General features: G+C 48.5%; 1 protein-coding gene across 1 annotated transcript in view; it reads right to left on the reverse strand.

Moving 5' to 3' along the window:
• Positions 1–22,586, reverse strand: part of SHISA6 (shisa family member 6) — a 145,948-nt gene that overhangs the window by 109,570 nt on the left and 13,792 nt on the right. Inside the window, exon 3 of the mRNA XM_058817470.1 lies at positions 1,974–2,069. Within this exon, the coding sequence (XP_058673453.1) occupies positions 1,974–2,069 (96 nt within the window). The remainder of the gene's footprint in view (positions 1–1,973; positions 2,070–22,586) is intronic.

A 22,586-nucleotide genomic window follows, 5' to 3' on the forward strand; every position in this document is an offset into this window, starting at 1 on the left:
CCAGGGCTTGCTGGAGCCCATCAGGACACCCCAGTCCATGGACCATCACTCCTGGGGTAACTTTGCTACCTGACCCTAAAAACACTCCTGGTGTGGCAGGACATGACCATAAAACCCCTTTGGGATGGGGACACCTTATGTGAAATGTCATCCCTGGCTCCTCCCTGGAACCAGTGCAGCTCCCAGCCCGCCTGAGGTTCCTCTGCTTCCCTTCCCTTGGTACAGAGCTGGACTGGGACTGCAGGGATGAGATTATAAATCTGGGATTGTGGGGATTGGGTAACAAATCTAGGATTGCAGGGATTGGGTAACAAATCTGGGATTGCGGGGATGGGATAACAAATCTGGATTGTGGGGATTGCATTACAAATGTGGGATTGCAGGAATGGGATAACAAATCTGGGATTGTAGGGATGGGATAACAGATCTGGGATTGCAGGGATTGGAAAACTGGAGTTTTAGGTTATTGGACTATAGGACTGGAATGGAGGGTGTTGGATTACAAAACTGGAATTTCAGGGTATTGGATTGGAGGGATGGGATAAATCTGGGATCATAGGGATTGGGTTACAAATCTGGGATTGCAGGGATGAGATTACAAATTTGGGATTGTAGGATATTGGATTACACATCTGAAATTTCAGGATGTTGTATTACAAAACTGGAATTTCAGGGTATTTGATTACAGGACTGGGATTTCAGGGTTTTTGATCACAAATCTGGGATTACAGGGTATTGGATTACAGGACTGGGATTGTAGGGTATTGGATCACATATATGGAATTTCAGGGTATTGGATTACAGGATATGGGATTACAGGACTGGGATTTCAGGGTTTTTGATCGCAAATCTGGGATTACAGGGTATTGGATTACAAATCTGGGATTTCAGGATATTGGATTACAAGTCCCACGGGTGCTGCCTCAGCCTCAGTAAACTTTATTTAAGCACACACAGACATACACAGACAATATACATATATTTGTTTCTTCTCTGACAGTTCTACAGGACCGACACTACTTTGGATGACACTCGTGGAGAACTGGAAAAAGTGCAGGAAATGTAGGAAAAAAATTAATTAAAAAAATTAAAATATCAAGGTCTTTTAATAATTTGTGAGTCACGGTCATCCACAGAAACAACACAGGAGCGTTCAACCAGGCGAGCACGAGGACACAGTACATTGGTGAGAGAGGAATCTCCACATACATCGTGTCTGCAGGGGGTACAGCAGTCTTGGGGACACAGAAGGGGACAGGAATGGCACATGCACCCCCGGGGTCACAGCCAGGCCACCGGTGGCACTGGGGACAGGAGGACACTCCGAGCACGTCTCACTGTACACCAGAACGACTCACCAAAAGCATCATCAGTGAACATTGCCTGGGGTCGTGGTGGCACAAGGACACGGCTCTGGTGGCGCCAGGACCCCCTGGTTGTTCGGTTATTTGTGTTAAAGCTGTCTCTCCACAGATATTTATATACAGTACATGTACACAGAACATACACACAGCAGCACATGTCGGTTTTTGTGGTTTCCTGGTTTGTACATTATATCACAGATTATAGGAACACAGAAAATATAGGAGCTAAAAAGAAATAATTTTATAAAATATTCCTCATACCCCCCCCCCCCCCCCCCCCCCGCCCCACCATTTAAATAAATAAATAACTAAAAGAAAAGCCCAGAAGTGAAAGAAAGGAGCTCCAGCCCCACAGTCTGGAAGTGGTCCCTGCCTGCCCTGGGCCAGATGGACATTGCTGCCCTCCCTGTGGGAGCAGCCAGGAGCACCCAGAGCTGCAGGAGGCACTGCCCAGCCGGGGGAGCCTGTACCGCCCTGCCAGGACCCGCAGGTCCTGCCCAGCCCCGCCCGAGCCTGCCCCGCTCCAGCTGCGGGCACCCGGCTCCGAGTTCGGATTGCAAACAATCGTTTCATTGCATTTGATTTAGCAAAAAATGGTTTCCACTGTACCCTTCGTGTGTCCTCTTCCTAACGTGACAAAGCCGGAGGAGATGAAATTATGGAGATCTGGCCCTCCACTGCGATAAATATCCTTCCCATAGTGACCTGCAGGGAAAAGGAAACACACACGCCTTCAGCCACTCTGTCTCCGTCCAAATACATATATTTTTATATATATATATTTATACATTTTATATATATATATATATATATATATATATATATATATATAAGTATATATATACACACATACACACATATATATACTTATATATTTTTATATATACTTATATACTTATATCTATCATATATATATACTAATTTCTGTGTCTATATTTATATATAATATAATATAATATAATATAATATAATATAATATAATATAATATAATATAATATAATATATCATATAATATATCATATCATATCATATCATATCATATCATATCATATCATATAAATTAAAATGTATAATGTCTATTATACAGTATATAAATACATATTTATATTTATAAATTTCCATATATAATTATAGATGTACATTTATTTATATATATATTTCTATATATATTTATGTATATAATGTACAATAACATAATTATATAAATAGAAAAATTATAATATTAATAACGTATTATTATCCATATAATAATTAAATAAATATATTTTACATATATATTTCTCTTGAATTTATTTATATATTTCTACTAAAATTTACACTTATATTTATATTATTTATATTTTTTAAGTTTGATTTTTATTTATTTATTTGTGCGCTTTACAGCCCCTCCATCACCTTCACACACATTGCACAATTAAAGGCACCCTGAGAATGGCCCAGAAAACAACACCTGCAGCAACATCAAAGCCTGAATTCTTTGCTGGCAAAGATTTATGAAGAAGAACGACTGCACATGTTGGAAATTGTGAGCAGAACCTGAGAGGGGAAGCCCCAAAGTGCCAAATCCAAGAGCCCAATCCTCAGGAAATTGGCTCAAGCCAGGCTCAGATCCACCTTTGCCCTCCAAAGGTCTCAAAGGGAGTCAGAGGAGATTCTCAGCCCCTGAGAGCACCCTGGTGGCAGAGGTTCTGTCCCCATGTGCCAATGTCCCCTCTGTGTCACAGATCTGTCCCCAGGTGCCAATGTCCCCCCTGTACCAAGGGTTCTGTCCCCACATGCCAATGTCCCCCCTGTGCCAAGGGTTCTGTCCCCATGTGCCAATGTCCCCTCTGTGTCACAGATCTGTCCCCAGGTGCCAATGTCCCCCCTGTGCCAAGGGTTCTGTCACCAGGTGCCAATGTCCCCCCTGTGGCAGTGGTTTGTCCCCAGGTGCCAGTGTCCCCTCTGTGTCACGGATTTGTCCCCAGGTGTCAATGTCCCCTCTGTGACAGGGTTCTGTCCCCAGGTGCCAATGTCCCCCTGTCCAGGCTGGTCCCATGTCCCCATCACAGCAGCACAGCAAAATTGTGTTTTGGGACAGCTCCTCAAGTTCCTCCTCAAAAGACTCCTCAGAGCTTTCCCAGTCCCTGACAACACTGCGGGTTCAAGAGACACCCAGCTCTTTAATATTTTAATACATTAATAAAGGAAAAAAGGCAAAGCACACCCTGCCTGCCTGTTACCATGCAAAGCTCTGAAATGAGGACACAGATGATTTTTCAGATACTCTTTATCATCTCCTCCCTTTTTCATGTTGTTAATTTTTCTGCTCCTATTATTTCAGCAAGAGGCAGAGATAAGAAAGGTGCAGGGGGAGGGAAGGGGGGCGGCCTGGGGGCTGCAGGGATGCAGCTGAATCCCAGGGAAATTCCATCTTCCCTGATTTCCTGCCCGAGCTGAGGTGGGAGAAGGTGCTGGGCAGGACCAGGAGGGCACCCAGCTCTGTCCTGCCTGACCCACGCTGTTCCACAGCCCTTCTCTGCTTTGCAAAAGCAAAAAAAAACCCCAAATCTGTGTGTTCCCACCCCATTCCAGGCTCTCTGGCAACACCTTGGGAACGAGAGAGGCTTTGGAACCTCCCCTGTTTCCCTTGCAGCCACTCACTGTCCCCAGAGCCACACAAATATTGCTGCTACCTCCAGCTGAAATCAGCTGCCTCTCACAATTCCCTTCGGAGAACCTGCTTAAGAACAGATCAAGGAGGGGAAGTTTATAAAAAAGCAAACATTTACTGGCAGATTGAGGATTCCTCATCAGCCGTTTGCTCTCTGAACCTTGCTCTGCCCCTGCTTATGGAACATTGTAGTTCAATTAAAACATCCCTGTGATAACGAGCCATTAGCATTTGAACAGGAGCTACATTTTCCCAGGAGAAACTCAGATTTGCAGACTTCAAGCAGCACGATTTTCCCTTTCCATGGATATATTACAGCATGCTACGTTTGCTTTTTGGTTTGTTTTTTATTTTTTTAATTCCTGCTCACTTGTGATCATTTCTTTCGGCCTTGCAAAATTCTGGGAGAATTCTTGGAGTGAATTTTCCTTTCAGAGGGAACTGGGAGCTGCTGGGGGACCAAATCCAGGTGTTGTTATTCCATTTATTTGCCACAATCCCATCCTGAGCAGGGTGTTTCACCTGGAAGTGAAGGGACCCTTGGAGCAATCCCAAATGCAGGTGCCCAGTGGGAGCACAGACAGGGAAATTCCCCATTTCTTTTTCCACTGGAGTGAAGGTTTTCCTCCTTTCTGCCTCCAGATGTGCTCTCCCTGAGCTGCTGGATCTGCCTGTGCCATGGGCTGGGATAAAGCTCCTGGAACTCATCCCAGATGTTTCCCCAGACCAGGCTGAACCTCAGTGTTGCCCTGGTGAGAGAGCTAAAGAATGCCAAATTCCTTTAAAAAGCAGTGTACATAGAGTGATCTTCATTTTATTTCAGATTTCAGGGATTTTTCATCGAATTACAGAATGGTTTGGGCTGGAAGGGACCTCAAAGCTCTTGCAGTGCCACCCCTGCCATGGCAGGGACACCTCCCACTGTCCCAGGAAGATCAACACAGCTCCAAATCCCCAGCAGAGGCTGAAACGGGGTGGAATTTCACTCCTGTTGCAAACAGGGAGAGAAATTACCAAAGAAAGGCCTCCTAAAATCAGGCCTGCTCTGTTAAATGAGTATCCAGCCTGTCACTTCTCCTAAATGCAGTTTGGAAGTTCTCCTATGAAAACATCTTGAGAGATAAAGTTCATTGACACAAAAATCTATTCCTAGGGTGAAAAACAAGTGCACCTGGATAAGCAATAAGATCTGTCCCATAAGAATTAGTAGAAAAAAAAAGTGTAAACTAACGAAAAACACAGAAGTTTGATCGATATGCAAAATACCATGGACTGACCAATGAACTGAGTGGGAATTGTCAACCAAGAAGATCTGACATAATAATAATAATAATAATAATAATAATAATAATAATAATAATAATAATAATAATAATAATAATAATAATAATAATAATAATAATATCCGATACAATATGATCTACACAATAAAGATTTGGCTTTTCTTGCATGAAGAAAAATCAAGTCCTGGCTCATTTATTACAAAATACTTTCTTCCCATCCTCTCCTCTGGTTACAAGAGAGCAGAGTGCTCTGCCTGCCACACAAAAAAAAGGCAAATTCTTCAGGGCACGGAGCTCAGAGGGAACATTTCATTACAAAGGCATCCTACAGAAGTCACATATGGAACAACCTCGGCCACAAACTGCAATTACAAGCCCAGCTCTGCTTTAACAGAATTATTAGAGCTGAACTAAAATGCTGTTATCCACCTCTTGGAAATGTTATTACTGAGCCCAGATTACATCACCCTGAGAAGGGCAGACAGGGACTGGCGTGGACAGACTTTTACAAGATGCACAGAGATGTGACCTCAGCCTGGCCACAAAGTGCCCTGGGGAAAGGAGCCCTGCACCAAGGAGCAGCCCTCACATCCTCAGCACAGACACTGCCAGACAGATCTCTGCAGGAAAAGGGAAAAAACATTCATTTTTGGAGGATCCACAGCCTCCCTGCTTCTGGTGCTGCTCATTCTGCTGAAGGGATTCTTTGGGGCTGTTCCCCACATGATAGAGCTGGAGAGATCTCCTTTTGGGGTTGTTTTACACACAACAGAGCTGGAGTGATCCTTCTGGGGTTGTGTTACACAAAACAGAGGTGGAGTTATAGTTTTAGAGGTGGGAGCGATTCTTTTGGGGCTGTTCCCCACAAAACAGAGCTGCAGTGAACCTTTTGGGGCTGTTTTACACAGAGAAGAGCCCGAGTCAAGCCCAGGAGTCGTCACAAGGGCTGGGAGGTGCTTGCAGAGTGCTCTGCACCATCCCCTGTCCTGCCACTCACACTGGGGCCTCTTGGAATGCAAGGGGGGCTCAGCTCCACACCCAAACCTGCTTTGTGTGATTGGACAAAAAGCTTTTAAAGTGAGTTGTAACATTGAGTTCTGTCTCTGCTGCCTGGGATGCGAGCTGATGGCATCTTCCCATTGTCATAACCATATAATGAGAGTGATGCTGGAAAATAGAACAGCTCAAGGCACGTTCCCAGCAGTCCTGTCCTGTTTGTGATTTGTACAGAGACCCCAACTAGAGGGGCCTGCACAGGTGTGACAGTGTTCACAGAGGTGCTTAGACTGGGGAAGAGACGAGGATCTGACTCTGTGTTTCAGAAGGCTGATTTATTATTTTATGGTATACATTACATTAAAACTATACTAAAAGAATAGAAGAAAAGGTTTCATTAGAAGGCTAGCTAAGAACAGAATAGGAAAGAAGGAATGATAACAAAAGATTGTGGCTCTGACTCTCTGTCTGAGCCAGCTCAGTGTGATTGGCCATTAATTAGAAACAACCACATGAGACCAATCCCAGATGCACCTGTTGCATTCCACAGCAGCAGATAATCATTGTTCACATTTTGTTCCTGAGGCCTCTCAGCTTCTCAGGAGGAAAAATCCCAAGGAAAGGATTTTTCATAAAAGATGTCTGTGACACACAGGGTGCCCAGAGAAGCTGTGGCTGCTCCACCCTTAGAATGCTGAACACCCCAGTAACTTTCATTGGGGTCAGATTGGCAGGGATAGAAGAGGGAGCCTTGCCCAGAGCACACTGGAGGAATCCGCTGGCCCAGCCGCTCCTTTAATGAGATTCAATGAGCCCTCTCTGTTGTCATTTTATTGCAGGGGTTCCACACTGTCGTCTCCTATCACAAAAGTTTCACATCTCCTTGGTGTTTCTGGTGGGCAGCTCTCAGAGCACTGACTCTTTCTTCTTGACCAAGTGACCCCAGTTCCCTTCTCACCACCACCCCACTCTCTTATAGCACTCCTCTTCTCATTGCCCACAGCTGTGGCCTCTTAAAGCCAGGCCTGCTCCTAATCTTTGATAATTGTCCCAGGTGCAGCTCTTTAGGGAAAAGATTGCTTTCTACCTATCTTTATTTTCCTATATTCTATCGCCCTACACCTCTCCAAATGAGCTTCCAGCAGCAGCTCTCTGTGCCCTGCTTTGGGATGGATCCCAGGAGTGGCTCCAGCAGGGGCTGCTCCAACCCCTGTCCCTTCCCTGAACACTCTGTACCCCGGGAACTGAGCTCAGGGGCTGGGGAGCCCAGCCAAGCTGTGCTGCTTCTGCTGGAATCTCATTTACAGAGGGCCTGATATTCCCCTCCTAATTAATTTGTTCTGTTCACCCGCGACCAAACTGGCTTTTGTTCTTCTCAAAAATTAGCTGCAATACCTGATGGAATTTAATTATATAGGCTAAGGAAGGTGATTAAGGGCATGGGGAGAGCTGATCACACCTCCCAGGCTTCAAGGGTATCAGCAAAAGGGAGGCAGAACCTGCAGGGAGAACATTGAGGAGCAACTGAGGGTTGAGATAAACATTCCCTGATATCAGAAAGCCTTTGCAGGGTCAGCTGTGCACCACTAAAGTGTCAGGGTCTCTGCTCCTCACAGTGACCCCAAGAAAAGTTGGAAAGTCTCTTTTCCCAGCCCAGCACTTGAAGAAGGAGTCAGGGCTCCTCATTTCTTGGTCTCAAGGTTGTTTATTGTTCCTTATCTATAAAATTCTTTCTCCTGCCCTGCTGAGGTCCATCCAGCAGGACAGTACAGGCACTCTGCCTGCCCACAGAGCAGTGTTATGTCTTTATACTAAAAACTACGTGTACAATGTTTACAATTACTTTCCAATACCTATCACCTGTGTTAGACAGTGAGCTTCTACTCTAAACCAATCCAAAAGTGCCACCATCACAGCAGAAGATGGAGGCCAAGAAGAAGAAGGAGAAGGCTGGACATGCCCAGATCCCTCCATCTTGCCCACTGAACCTCCATTCTAAAAACCCCAAAATCTACTTTTTCACCCCGTGATAACTTCACTATTATTCTACTTAAACTGTTGTGCCTTGCTGATCTTCATCCAAGGTTGGTAATTTGCTCCATGGGTCATAATCAAACCCACAGGTGTCTTAAACTCTGTGCCAAGGTCTCTGAGCCCCCTGGCAGGGTCCTGGCTGCTCAGGAGAGCCAGAGGGATGTGCTGGGTCCTGACATTAAAGCTGCCCAGATCTGCCTCAGACACCATCCCAGGGAAATCAGGTGTGCACATCACCCCTGGCCCTGCGTGGCAGCTCTGGATCCCCTCAATGCCTGGGCTGAGGGGGCCCAGGCTGCAAGGGGAGCATCCCCCACCACAGCTCAGGGGGAACCGAGCCTGATCTCTGCCAGGATCAGCCTGATCCAGAGTCTGGGACCACAAATCCCAGCTCGGTGGGACACCTGCGCCAGCCAGGCTGGCAAACATAGGGGGGGATGCAGGAATTGGGGGATCTTGGGGTAAACCTTACAGGAATTCTGTAAAACTGCAAAATTCCCTGCTAAACATAAGAGGGATTCCAGAATTGGGGGATCTTGGGTCAGACTTTGACAGGAATTCTGTAAAATTGCACAGTTCCCTGCTAAACATGAGAAGGATTCAGGAATTGGGGGCTCTTGGAGTAAACTTTATAGGAATTGTGTAAAACTGCACAATTCCCTGCTAAACATGAGTGGGATCCAGGAATTGGAGGATCTTAGGGCAAACTTCACAGGGATTCTGAAAAACTGCACAATGCCCAGCTAAACATGAGAAGGATTCAGGAATTAGGGAATCTTAAAGCAAACTTTACAGAAATAGTGTAAAACTGCACAATGCCCAGCTAAACATGAGAAGAATTCAGGAATTGGGAGATCTTGGGGCAAACTTCACAGGAATTCTGTAAAACTGCACAAAATTTCCATACTAAACATGACAGGGATTCAGGAATTGGGGGCTCATGTGCCAAACTTTACAGGAAATGTGTAAAATTGCACAATTCCTTGCTAGATATGGGGGGGATCGAGGAATTGGGGGATCTTGGGCCAAACTTTGACAGGAATTGAGTAAAACTGCACGATTGCAGCAGTGTCTGTGCCTGTGCCTCAGCCTGAGCACTGAGAAATGGTGATAACACTGATTTTCTCAGCTGGGCCTTGGGAGCCTCCTCATGAATATTTATGAAGTGCTCTGTTTATAATTGTGAGTAAATAAATGGGTGTGTGGAATTCACAGTCCAAGGATGAGAGTTGCTCCGTTTCACACCCTCCAAGGAATCATTCATGGTTCCTGCTTTCCTCTGGAAGGAAAGGATTTCGGAAGAGCAACTCCAAAAGCTGCCATCCCAAAGGGAGCTGCAATCAGGAAAGAAAAGCCAGGACTTGAGGGGCAAATCCTGCTGAGGTCAGAAAAGGCAGGGAAAAGCTCTTGGCAGAACTTCTTGTGCCTGGGGATGGTGCCTGTTGGAGTTTATGAAGTGCTCAAGTGTCCAGATCCTTTCTTACGTCATTTTGAGAGGGGACATCACGCTCAGAGACTCAGAATCTTTTGGGATCTTACCCACTCATTCCCTGTGATACCTGTGAGGGATTTTGGGGACCTGCTTGGAATGCTCCTGGTTGTTTTTGTGCCTCTCCTTCCCCTCTTTGTCCTGAGCAGCAGCTGTCCATGGCCTTGTCCTTTTGTCCCTGCTGTTCCCAGCTCAGCAGCCAGATAAAAGTTCCCATTCCCAATGAACCCATGGGGTGATGGCAAGGCAGCTGAAACAGGACTAAATTCCCTTCCAGGCCAGCCATTCCAGGATTCCATGACCCTTTCCTGGATGCCTGTCCCATGGTGGCCAGAGCTGGCCATGCCCTGCAGCTCCTCCTGTCCCAGTTTGTCCCTCTGGTCACACCCAGCCAGCCCAGCAGTGACTGCTCCAGGCAACATCTGTCCCCCATGGTCAAAAAAAAAAACAAAACAAAAACAAAAAACAAACAAACAAAAAACCCAAACAAAACCAAAATGTGACATTCCCACGGGGAATCATAGAATTAGAGGATCATGGAATCATGGGGTCATAGAATCGTGGACTTGTGGAATCATAGATTCATGGAATCATAGAAACGTGGAATCACAGAAACACCGAATTGTAGAATTAAAGAATCATAGACTTACGGAATTGTAGAATCATAGAGTCATAGAATCATGGAATTGCAGAACCATAGAAATATGGAATCATAGATTCATGGAATCATAAAATCACAGAGTCATAGAATCATGGAATGGCTTGGGTTGGGAGGGACCTTAAAGCCCATCCCATTCCACTCCTGGCATGGCAGGGACACATTCCACTGTCCCAGGGTGTTCCCAACCCTGTCACACCTGGCCTTGGGCACTGCCAGGGATCCAGGGACAGCTGCTCTGGGCACCCTTTGCCAGGGCCTGCCCAGGGAGGAATTCCTTCCTAACTGGGTGTCCTGGCAGGGATGTGGCAGGTGTGACCGTGGTCCCTGCCAGCCAGGCTGGGAGGTGCCACTGCCACCCTGAGCAGCTCCTTGCGCTCAGCCTGTTCCCTGGGAACAGGGCAGGAATTGCTGCTCTAAATAAGAACTCATCACCTTTTAATTTCGGTTTTTAACCCCTGAAACTGCAGCTCTGTGGGAAGCCCTACCCAGCTATGATGAGCAACACAAACTACACATGGAGCTGGGACATGACCTGCAGGGCAAAGCTGCATCCAGCTGCCCCTCGGACTGGAGTTCACTGGACAGAGCTGTGTCCAGCTGCCCTGGCTGGTTTTTTGCTCCCCTCCCTGAGAAGAGCCTTCAGGGCAGCCACCAGGCCACCTTTCCTTTTGGACTATTTTCTGTTTGGCTGGATTGCTAATGCCAGAATAATTACTTAGGAAAATTCCTTAATCAAAATCCCATTTGTGGAGGTAATGAGCAAATAGGTCAAGGAGAGCAGCGTGCCTTAGGAGCAGAAGCTGCTTCCCTGAGCAGCTGCAGAGCTGGTGGCTGCAGGGACCAGGGCTGTCTGCAGGGCAGGGGTGGCCTGTCCTGGGCAGGATTCACTGTGGGAATCCACAAAATCAGAGGGTTTTGGGAAAGCTGCAAAAGGCAGGGCTCAGAGACAGCAGAACTGTGATTGGAGCTAAGCAGCAGCCATGAGATTGGTCAGCAGAAAAATTATTTAAACTGTAGAAAAGCAAGGACAAATAGAACAATGGTCTGTGTATTAACACTTGTCTAGAATAACTCCCTAAGCTACAGAAAAGTTTATCAGTGAGATATTAGGGAGTTCTAAGCTCAGTAATGGAGCTCTGTGCATTGTGTTTTAATGCCCACAAGCAGGTATTGTATTTGAAATAAGCAAGCATTGTTTAACCAAAGGTACCTGTGCTTAGAGTGGTTGGATGGAGCTACTGTCAATGTGCTTTTGCTTTGTGTGATTGGTCAAAAAACTTTTAAAGTGAGTTGTAACATTAAGTTCTGTATCTGCTGCCTAAAATGTAAGCTACTAGCATCTTCCCATTGTCATAACCATGTAATGAGACCAATGCTGAAAAATAAAACAGCTCAAGGCACGTTCCACAGCAGCCCCGTCCCGTTTGTGGTCTGTAAATAACCCCCCTGGCCAGCATCAATTCACGTCCCTCAGAGGGGCTGTCCTGTGTCTCAGCATCCCTCAGGGACGCTCCCAGAAGGAGGCACCCTCTGAGTGCTGCTGCTGTGCCCAGAGTGGCTGCACAGTCCCCAGGGTGTGTGTGACGGCGTTCACAGGGGTCTGAGGATGAGGGAAGAGATGAGGATCTGACTCCATGTTTCAGAAGGCTTGATTTATTATTTTATTATATATATTATATTAAAACTATACTAAAAGAATAGAAGGAAAGGTTTCATCTCAGAAGGCTGGCTGAGGTAAGAATAGAAAGGAATGATAACAAAGGCAGCTTTGTCCGAGCCAGCTGACTGTGAATGGCCATTAATTAAAAACAACCACATGAGACCAATCCCAGATGCACCTGTTGCATTCCACAGCAGCAGATAATCATTGTTCACATTTTGTTCCTGAGGCCTTTCAGATTCTCAGGAGGAAAAATCCTAAAGAAAGGATTTTCATGAAAAGATGTCTGTGACAGGTGTGAGCTGGGGCACAGCAGTGCCACCCGAGCCTGTCACAAGCAGGGTGGCTCTGGGGACCCCTGAGGGTGGCATGGGGGCACTGGGGGGGTCAGTGCTGTGCCCTGTGGCCAGGGGTGCCCTCAGGAGCAGGGCACTGGGGCTGTGGCTAGCTGCAGGTGCCCTGCAGAGCCCTGGTGGCAGAGGGCAGTGCAATTAAAGCTCATCAACAATTCAGGAGCCAGTGAAACATTCATGGCCTGGCAGCTGCTGCAAGGTGAATATTTCATCCGCTGCACCAAGGATCACTGTGACAATTATGTTGGAGTGATGTTCACAGGTGTCACCTGCCACTAAACACAGGCCTGGCAGCTCCTGTGCCACCAGAGAGGGTCCCCATGGAGTGACCAGGGCTGGCAGCTCCTCCAGGGTGAGCTGCTGTCCCAGGGGGATGTTGTGAAGCTTGTATACCCATTTTTGTGTTCTGTTTATGCTGGGTATTGTGTTCTGTGCCTTCAGGACTGGCAGTGCAGGTGGGACAGGACAGCTGCTCCAGCTGTGCCACACCTGGAGCCCTGCAGGGCCTCTGGGATGGGCACCAAGGAGGGGAAACACACAGAGAGCAGCCTCAGAGGGAGGGGACAGCTCTGGTTCTGTGCTGTGGGGCTGCCAGGGGGATACAGAGAGCATAGAGTTCCCCAGGGCTCTGGGGACAGGGGACTCTGCTCTGGGGCAGCACCCAGGGCATGGCTGGGGCTGGGCATGGGGAGTTTGGGATGGATTTAGGGAAAGGTTCTTCCCCAGAAGGTGCTGGCAGTGCCCCAGGGAATAGGCATGGCCCCAAGGCTGCCAGGGATGCCCAGGATGGGGTTGTTTTTGGGGTTTGGGATGGATTTAGGGAAAGGCTCTTCCCCCAGAGGGTGCTGGAACTGCCCAGGCTCCCCAGGGAATGGGCACAGCCCATGGAATGCTACAATTCCATGATTCTACAATTCCATGATTCTGTAATTCTATGATTCTACAAAGGCTGCCAGAGCTCCAGGAGCCTTTGGGGACACCCAGGGTGGGATTGTTGGGGGTCTGGGCAGGGCCAGGGGTGGCACTGGGTGATCCCTGTGGCTCCAGCTCAGGAGATTCTCAGGTTCCATGCATTCCTGCAGTTGGCAGACACTGAAAGCCACATTCTGGATATTCAGTATTTACCCCAGTGCTTTTGGGAGGGACCTCTCTGAGCCCTGGGGCAGTGCTGGGACTGGCAGTAGTGGAACATCTGTGAGGGGGTCTGTTAGAGAGCAGCTCTTATCCGCAGAAGTGATTTACCACCAGAGATAGAGGTGCTGGCACAGCTGACAAAGCAGGGACAGATTTGGGGAGGGAGCTGCAAAAGGCCAGCCACATATTTCAGAGTTATTTTCCTGAGGAGGATTTGATGAGATGTGAACTTCATTATTTGCTAATGTTGCAGCACAGAGCCTTGTCCAAAGCCCAGGAGAGTCAGAAGGAATCTTTCCATTAACTTCGCTGATTGTGAGATTGTGACAGATGTGCTCCTTTTCCCTTCCTCCTCAAATATTTTAAATCAAACAGAACGAGTTGATGTGTCCTTTCCTGGAGGAGGGCATTGCTCCCTCTCAGGGCTGCTCCAATAAACAACCCTGGGGAGCCTTTCAGGTCAGAGGGGCTGAGGGTGTCAAAGCTTCAGGGAAGGGGAAGTGAGGCAAGAACCACTCAATTCCCAATTAAAACATTTTGACCCCCACCAAAGGAAATTATTGGCATCTGACTCCATTGATTCAGAATGCTGAACAATTGCTTTATTAAACTATATTACATTATACTGTACTATATTAAAGATACTGTAGTAGTATTAAAGAAAACTAAAGAAAAACCTGTGACTGTCTGAGACAGCCAGGACACAGCTTTGAGTGATTGGCCAGGGAATCAAAGCAATCCTCAGCAGAACCCAACTGACCAAATCACTTCAGGTGGACAATCTCCACAACAGGGGCAGTGAATAAGGAATTGTTTTCTCTTCTTCTCTCTGTGCTTCTCCAGGAGAAAAACCCTGTGAGGGAATTATCTCTCTCTCTGTTCAGAGAATGTGAATGCCACGGGCACCCTCTGCAAGCTGAGCTGGCTCTCCATGGCAAGAGTCCCTCAGATCCAGTGGCCACTGCTCTGCTGAGGGCTGTGGCACCTCCTGCACTGGCACCTGAAGTAAAACACTGTGACCCCCACCACAGGTAAAGGTTGGCATCTGATTCCTTTGACTCAGAATGCTGAACAATTGCATTATTAAACTATATTATATTATACTGTACTAGATTAAAGAATACTATACTACTGTTAAAGAATTCTTAAGAAAAACTTGTGTCTGAGACAGCCAGGACACAGCTTTGAGTGATTGGCCAAAGAATCCTCAGCAGAATCCAACTGACCAAATCACTTCAGGTGGACAATCTCCATAAGACATTCCACACGTGCAAAGACAGCAGGAGCAGTGAATACAGATAAGAATTGTTTTCTTCTCTCTGTCCTTCTCCAGGAAAAGAACTGTGAAAGAATTATGTCTGTCTGTTCAGAGAATGTGAATGTCACAGTCACCCTCTGAAAGCTGAGCTGGTTCTCCATGCCAAGGGTCCCTCAGACCCCATGGTCTCTGCTCTGGTGGGGCTGTGGCCCCTGTGCCCCTCTGCAGTTCACTGCTCCAGGTGACAATGCCAAGGGTAAAGCAGCCAGCCTTTGTTCCAGTACATTTTTTGTGCAGTTTAAAGTGAAAATAACCCAGCTGGGAACTAAAGGAAGCTGATAGTGATGGAGGCAGAGCATAGATTGAGTTGCAATATCTGGGCAGGGGTCCAGCAAGAGGGGAGGGGAGTTTACTGATTCTGGCACGCTCTAATGGAGCTCTGCTTCCAGCTCCTCACCTCTGTTTACACTTCCATGGAGTGTGATAGGATCAGCAATCAGGAGCCAGGAGAGGCCCAGCACACACAATGTGCTCATAAAGATTTCATTCTTCACCGTGTCAAAAAGCAACTTTCTGGAGGCCGATTTAATTGTTGTCAATACCAGTTGCAAATTGGCCTTAACATTTTAAATTGATGTTTTCTGTAAACTGCCCTGATTAATGGAAGGAAAAGATTGTGTTTCTGCCTTTCTCCTGAAGATCTAATGGAGGTAACAAACAATAATTGATCTGGCAGGACACGGAGAGGCAAACAGGGAGACTCAGACCTGCTACAGAAATGATTTTACCTGTCCACAGCTACAGAATGGCACAACTCTTAGACAGTGGGCTTGCTTGGCTTTGCTCCTGAGGAAAGCAGCTTTAACTAAAGTTCCTTAACTGCAGACAGAGGAGTTTGGCTTTGGGGGAACGGATTGAGAACATGGAGGGAATCTGGATCCCCTGGGCTTTGGGGGAAAGGCATTGATAAACCAGAATGAACCTGGATTCCCTGGTTTTTTGGAAAGGCATTGATCACCTGGAATGAACCTGGATCCTCAGGGCTTTGGGGGAAGGCATTGATAACCTGGAATTAATCTGGATCTCCTGGGATTTAGGGGAAGGTTCTGACAACCTGGAATGAACCTGGATCCTCAGGGCTTTAGGAGAAGGCACTGATGAACCAGAGGGAATTCAGCATTCCCTTGGGCTTTAGGAAAGGCATTGAACACCTGGAATGAACCTGCATCCCCTGGACTTTGGAATAAGTAATTGATAACCTGGAGGGAACCCGGATCCACTGGGTTTAAAAAAAAATTAAATAAAGCTGTTGCCATAGTAACCCCCAGTTTCCAGATATCACTGGGCTGATAAGCACCATGCTGGCCTCATGGCTCTGGGCCTGCTCTGGGCCCAAGGGAGGCTAAATCAACCCAAACTCTTGGAGCAGGCACCTGGTGCTTGTCCCAAGGCTCTGGATGCTGCTGCTGTGGGTGGTGTCATTTTCCTCTCTGTGTGCACACTCACACCCTCCACCTCCTCCTCTGTTTCCCCACAACAGCCAGACTTTCTGAGTTATCCCTTCAATCTTTTTTTTCCCCATTTGTCACTTGTTAGCTGCTTTAGCACACGAGCCCCTGCCATCACTCACGGGGGATATTTGGGTGTGAGACACCAGAAATTGCTGCAAATGTTGCTGCTTTCCAGCCCCCACCAGATAAATCTGCACTGGGGATGTTTTGGTGTCTCCTGTGCCTCGTTAGTGGGGCAGAGCTTTCCCAGAGATTCTTTTACACAGATTACCCTGAAACCTTTCCCCAGCTCAGGGGAAGAGCAGGACAAGCCAATATCCCAATATCCAGAGGCAGCAGCTGGTGGGGCTGAGGGAGGCTCTGGGAGCCCAGGCTGTGTCCCTGGGCAGCCAAACCTCCCCAGGTGAACGCCCTGCAAGGGGGAGGCTGGGGGTCCAAAGCAGCAAGGCTAACAAAAGACAAGCAAATAAATATCTGTGGCAGTTACAGAGATAAATCTGGAGCCAGGGTAGATGAGGTGTTGGCACTCCAGCTCCTTCTCCTGCTTTTCCAATCCCTTCTTCTGAGTTCCTGGGGTCTAGAGCTGCTTGGGGCAACAGTCCCAAATTCCAGGCACAGCAGCCCCAAATTCCAGGCACAGCAGCCCCAGATTCCAGGCACAGCAGCCCCAAATTCCCAGGGACAAACAGCCCCAGATTCCCAGGGACAGCAGCCCCAAATTCCCAGGGACAAACAGCCCCAAATTCCCAGGGACAGCAGTCCCAAATTCCCAGGGACAGCAGCCCCAAATTCCAGGCACAGCAGCCCCAGATTCCCAGGGACAAACAGCCCCAAATTCCCAGGGACAAACAGCCCCAAATTCCAGGGACAAACAGCCCCAAATTCCCAGGGACAGCAGCCCCAAATTCCCAGGGACAAACAGCCCCAAATTTCAGGGACAAACAGCCCCAAATTCCCAGGGACAGCAGCCCCAAATTCCCAGGGACAGCAGTCCCAAATTCCCAGGGACAAACAGCCCCAGATTCCCAGGGAGACTGGAAGCTCTGCCTGAGGACACAGGACTGGAGGAGCATCTCTGTGCAGCCATGGCCCAAGGGAGGATCCTAAATCCCTCACCCCACAGAGCAGAGCAGTGGTGTCCAAGGTGAGGATCCTGAATCCTTTACCCCACAGAGCAGCTGCTGTCCAAAGTAGGGATCCTAAATCCCTCAGAGCAGAGCAGTTTTGCACTCTCAGCTCCCCCATCCAGCTGGGATCCTCCCCTTGGCAATGACATTCCAGGACGCCCAGTAACTCTTCCCCTGGAAATGTTCAGAGAAGGAAGCTCTGACATTTTGGGGCGGCTCGGAGCAGGCATTATTAACCCTTTGGGGTTCCTGGGAGGGAGCCCTGTGCTCCCCACGGCAGGGATGTGCTGGCAGGAGCACAGATGGAGCAGCTCTGCCTCGCCCCAGCTCCTACAAACCCTCCCAGCTCCAAAGCTGCTCCTGTTCCTCTCCTGTGTAATGCCAGGCAATGGCAAGAGGAGCACGGAGACAGCAAAACCCCATTCCTGGAACACTCTGGGCGCTTTCCAGGTGCTCTCCCTCATTCCTCACCCACCTGCACCTTGAGCAGTTTCTCAGAGCCAAGCACAGGAGCTGGAAAGGGCCGGGGATCGTTTTCCACCTGCTTTGTATTGCCCTGAGCAGCTGCGAACGACAGCACAAGCTGCGAGCAGCAGGGGCTGCGAGCCTTCATCACATTCCACACGCTGATCCCCGGCAAATGAATGCCAGCAGGGCTGGGGGTTTGGGGAGAAGCTGGCTAATGCTGGCAGGGAGGAAAGGAGGAGAACTGGAGCAGAGCCCAGCAGGTCTGGGGGAAGGGGGAGAGGGGGAAAAGGGAAGGAGGGATGAGGGGAAGGCACTGAAAATGTGGGGGGAACGTGTGTCACCTGGGCTTTGGGAAAGGCAGTGAGAACCTGGATGCCCTGGGGTTTAGGGGAAGGTTCTGATAACCTGGAATAAGCCTGGCTCACCTGGGCTTTGGGGAAAGGCAATGAGAACCTGGAATGAACCTGAATACCCTCGGCTTTGAGGGAAGGCACTGAAAACCTGGGGGGAACCGGGGTCACCTGGGCTTAGAGGGAAGGTTCTGATAACCTGGATCCCCTGGGCTTTGGGGCAAGGCACAGAAAACCTGGAGGGAATCTGGAATTTCCTGAGCTTTGGGGAAAGGCATTGAAAACCTGGGGGGAATTTGGACCTCCTGGGATTTGGGGAAGGTTCTGATAACCTGGAGCCCCTTGGGCTTTGGGGAAAGGCAGTGATAAACCAGAATGAACCAGGATCCCCTGGGGTTTTAGGAAAGGCACTGATAAAGCAGAGGAAACCTGGATTCCCTGGCCTCTAAGGGAAGGCATTGATAACCTAGAATGAACCTGAATGCCCAGGGCTTTGGGGGAAGGTTCTGATAAACCAGAGAGAACCTGGATTTCCTGGGCTTTGGGGGAAGGTTCTGATAACCCGGATCCCCTGGGCTTTAGGAAAGGCACTGATAACCCAGAATGAATCTGGATGACCTGAGCTTTGGGGGGTTGGCTTTGCTAAACCAGAGGGGACCTGGATCCCCTGGGCTTTAGGGGAAGGCAGTGAGGACCCAGAATGAACCTGGATCACCTGGGCTTTGGGGGAAGATTCTGATAACCTGGATCCCCTGGGGTTTTGAGGGAAGGTTCTGATAAACCAGAGGGAACTCGGATCCCCTGGGCTTTATAACTCGGATCCCCTGGGCTTTAGGGGAAGGCACCAATAACTTGGATCCCCTGGGTCTTGGGGGAAGGTTCTGATAACCTGGATCCCCTGTGCTTTAGGAAAAGCATTGATAATCTGGAATGAATCTGGACTCCCTGGGCTTTAGGGGAAGGCACTGATAAACCAGAATGAACCTGGATCCCCTGTGCTTTAGGAAAGGGCAGAGCCCTGCTGAGCCCGTGGGGAGCAGGGCCAGGGGCACAGAGCCCCTTCCCCATGTGCTGCTCAGGCTGGCAGTGCTCCCCACGCTGCCCTGGGCTCGGCTGGAGATGTTTGCCACGATTCCCATGAAGATTTAAGGCCTGCCCTGCGTTTGTTCACATTCAGAAGGAGCTCAGAATGTGCCGCTGGGTGCGAGGCACTGCTGAAAGCAGCACTTTGAATGCATCCATCTCTGGAACATCCTGACTCAAGCTGCTCATTAAAAGCCTTCCCCAGATAGATCAGGCTAATCAGAGCCCTGGCCTGGGCTGTTTGCTGCATTCCAAGTGGGGATCCTGGCCACCAGCGCTTCTCCACACCTGCAGGTCCCAGCACAGGTGAGGAGCAGAATTTAACCCTGGGGAAGGTGTCCTGTGCTCAGCACTCCCCTGGCACCTCTGGGGCTGGATCCAGACCAGAACATCCCCTTGGAGAGGCAATGGGATGTTCTGAGCATGAAGAGGCCAACAGAATATACAGAATCTAAATCTAGGCCAGAGTCTTGAGGTGGTGTTTGAGGGTCCTCAGGATGAGGGAAGAGATGAGAATCTTGACTCCATGTGCTCAGAAGGCTGAATATTATATTATATTATATTATATTATATTATATTATATTATATTATATTATATTATATTATATTATATTATATTATATTATATTATATTATATTATGTTCAAAAACTACACTAAAGGATAGAAGAAAGGATACATCAGAAGGCTGGAACAGAATGAATAATAAAACCCCGTGACTGATCAGAGTCCTGACACGGCTGGACTGGGATTGGTCATTAATTAAAAACAATTCACATGGAACCAATCAAAGATGCAGCTGTTGGTGGGCAACCTCCAGACCACATTCCACAGCCATCAGATAATCATTGTTACATTTCTTTTCTGAGGCTTCTCAGGAGAAAAATCCTGGTGAAGGCACTTTCATAAAATATGTCCATGACCCCAAACTGTGCCACAGACAGCCTGAACCCCAATCACCCCAAACTCTGTGCCCACAGGCACAGCCTGGCACAGGTGCCCAGAGCAGCTGGGGCTGCCCCTGCATCCCTGGCAGTGCCCAGGGCCTGGCTGGACAGGGCTGGGAGCACCTGGGACAGTGGGAGGTGTCCCTGCCATGGCAGGGGTGGGACAGGAGCTTTGTCAGATCCCTCCCAGCCCAAACCAGCCTGGAATTCCTTTGGAGCAGCAGTGAGAAGCACACTCTCCTCTCCTGTGTCCCCAGCAGGACCTGCCCAGGCTGCTCTGCACCTCAGGGACAGCCACCTCCATTTGTCACTGTCACCCACAGCCATCCTGCCCGCTGACACCAAGCCAGCCTCACAGAAAATGAAGCCAAGGTTTATTTAGCAGCACTTAGGGGCACCCTTCCAATTATAAGTTTGGGAACAAAAGTTCCAATTCAAACAAGCACCAAACTCAACCAGGCCCTGTGCAACGAGGTCAATCCTGTCTGGCTGCCTCCCCTCTCCTGCTCCTCAGTGAGCCACAGCCACCAGACCTGCTGCTTTCCAACCCCTACAGCTGTGGGCTCCTTCAGCCAATTTGCAGCCCCAGTGAGCAGTGCCTTGCCTGGATCCTGCTATTCCATATTGCTGCCTCTTTTTCCTCCAGCTCTCCCTATTTCCTTCTTTTATTTTCTTTTTTTAATTTTATTTTCTTCCCCTTGTCCCCAAAAACCAAGCATTGCTGATTTTCTTCTCCACACCAGGGCTGACTAGCTTCGTTCTATTTAAGCTGAGACACATCCTTGTTTCCCATACTTGTTTTCCTCTTTTTCCTCCAGCTCTTCCTATTTCCCTCCTATTTTAAATTTTTTTTTTCATTTTCATTTTCATTTTCTTCCCTTTGTCCCCCAAGAACAAGCATTGCTCATTTTCTACTCCACACCAGGGCTGACCAGCTTTGTTCTATTTAAGATAGAACAGATCCTTGTTTCCCATACTTGTTTCCCTCTTTTTCCTCCAGCTCTCCATATTTCCTTTTTTTTTTAATCTTTTTAATTTTCTTTTTCATTTTCTTCCCCTTGTCCCCAAAAAACAAGTATAGCTGGTGCCTCCAGCTGCCAGGCAAGAATTCCTGCTGCCCCTTCCTTCTGGTTCTGTGTGCCCTGAGTGGGCAGCAGGAGCCAGGCAAGAGACACAGAGTCTGCAGAAGGCGCTAATGGCAGAAAATCCCAGCATTATTCCAGAAGGTGTCAATGGCACAGAACCCCGTCATTATTCCAGAAGGTGTTAATGACACAGAATCCCAACATTATTCCAGGTGTCAATGGCACAGAATCCCAGCATTATTACAGAAGGGGCTAATGACACAATCCCAGCACTATTCCAGAATGTGTCAGTGACACAGAATCCCAACATTATTCCAGAAGGTTCTATAATGGCACAGAATCCCAGCATTATTCCAGAAGGTGTCAGTGGCACAGAATCCCAGCATTATCGCAGAATGTGCTATAATGGCACAGAATCCCAGCATTATTCCAGAAGGTGCCAATGGCACAGAACCCCAGCATTATTCCAGAATGTGATAATGTGCATTATTGAGGCTGGAAAAGGCTTCCAGGAGGACTGAGTCCAGCCTGATCCCCACCTTGTCCCCAGCCCAGAGCTCTCAGTGCCACCTCCAGGAATTCCCTGGACACCCCCAGGGATGGGCACTCCAACCCTCCCTGGGCATTTCCAATCCCTGAGCCCCCTTTCCATGGGGAAATTCCTGCTGTGCCCACCCTGAGTTCCTCTGAGGCCGTTCCCTCTGCTCCTGTCCCTGTTCCCTGGAGCAGAGCCCAGCCTGGGGCTGTCCCCTCCTGGCAGGAGCTGTGCAGAGCCACAATTTCCCCCTGATCCCCCTTTTCTGCAGGCTGAGCCCCTTCCCAGCTCCCTCAGCCCTCGTTCTCTCTACCCCTGTCACCCTGAAGGTGATGTCCCAGCTGATGGTGCCTGTCCCTGCTCACTGGCCACAATCCCTCACTCCTCGTGTTTCAGGAGCACAAATCCTCTCCAGAGGCAGCTCCAAGCCTCAGATAAGCAGAAGCAATTCCCCCTTCCACACAATTCACCTCAAGGCTGTTCTCCAGCCCAGGGTTTTATCTCACAGATCCAAACTGACACACAAAATCACAGGGCTCCCTGCTTTGGGGGTGAGCACGGGAAAGCAAAGGAATCTGCTCAGCTCTCAGGGAAA

This window comes from Ammospiza caudacuta, chromosome 19 (genome assembly GCF_027887145.1).
Source record: "Ammospiza caudacuta isolate bAmmCau1 chromosome 19, bAmmCau1.pri, whole genome shotgun sequence".
NCBI lineage: Eukaryota > Metazoa > Chordata > Aves > Passeriformes > Passerellidae > Ammospiza > Ammospiza caudacuta.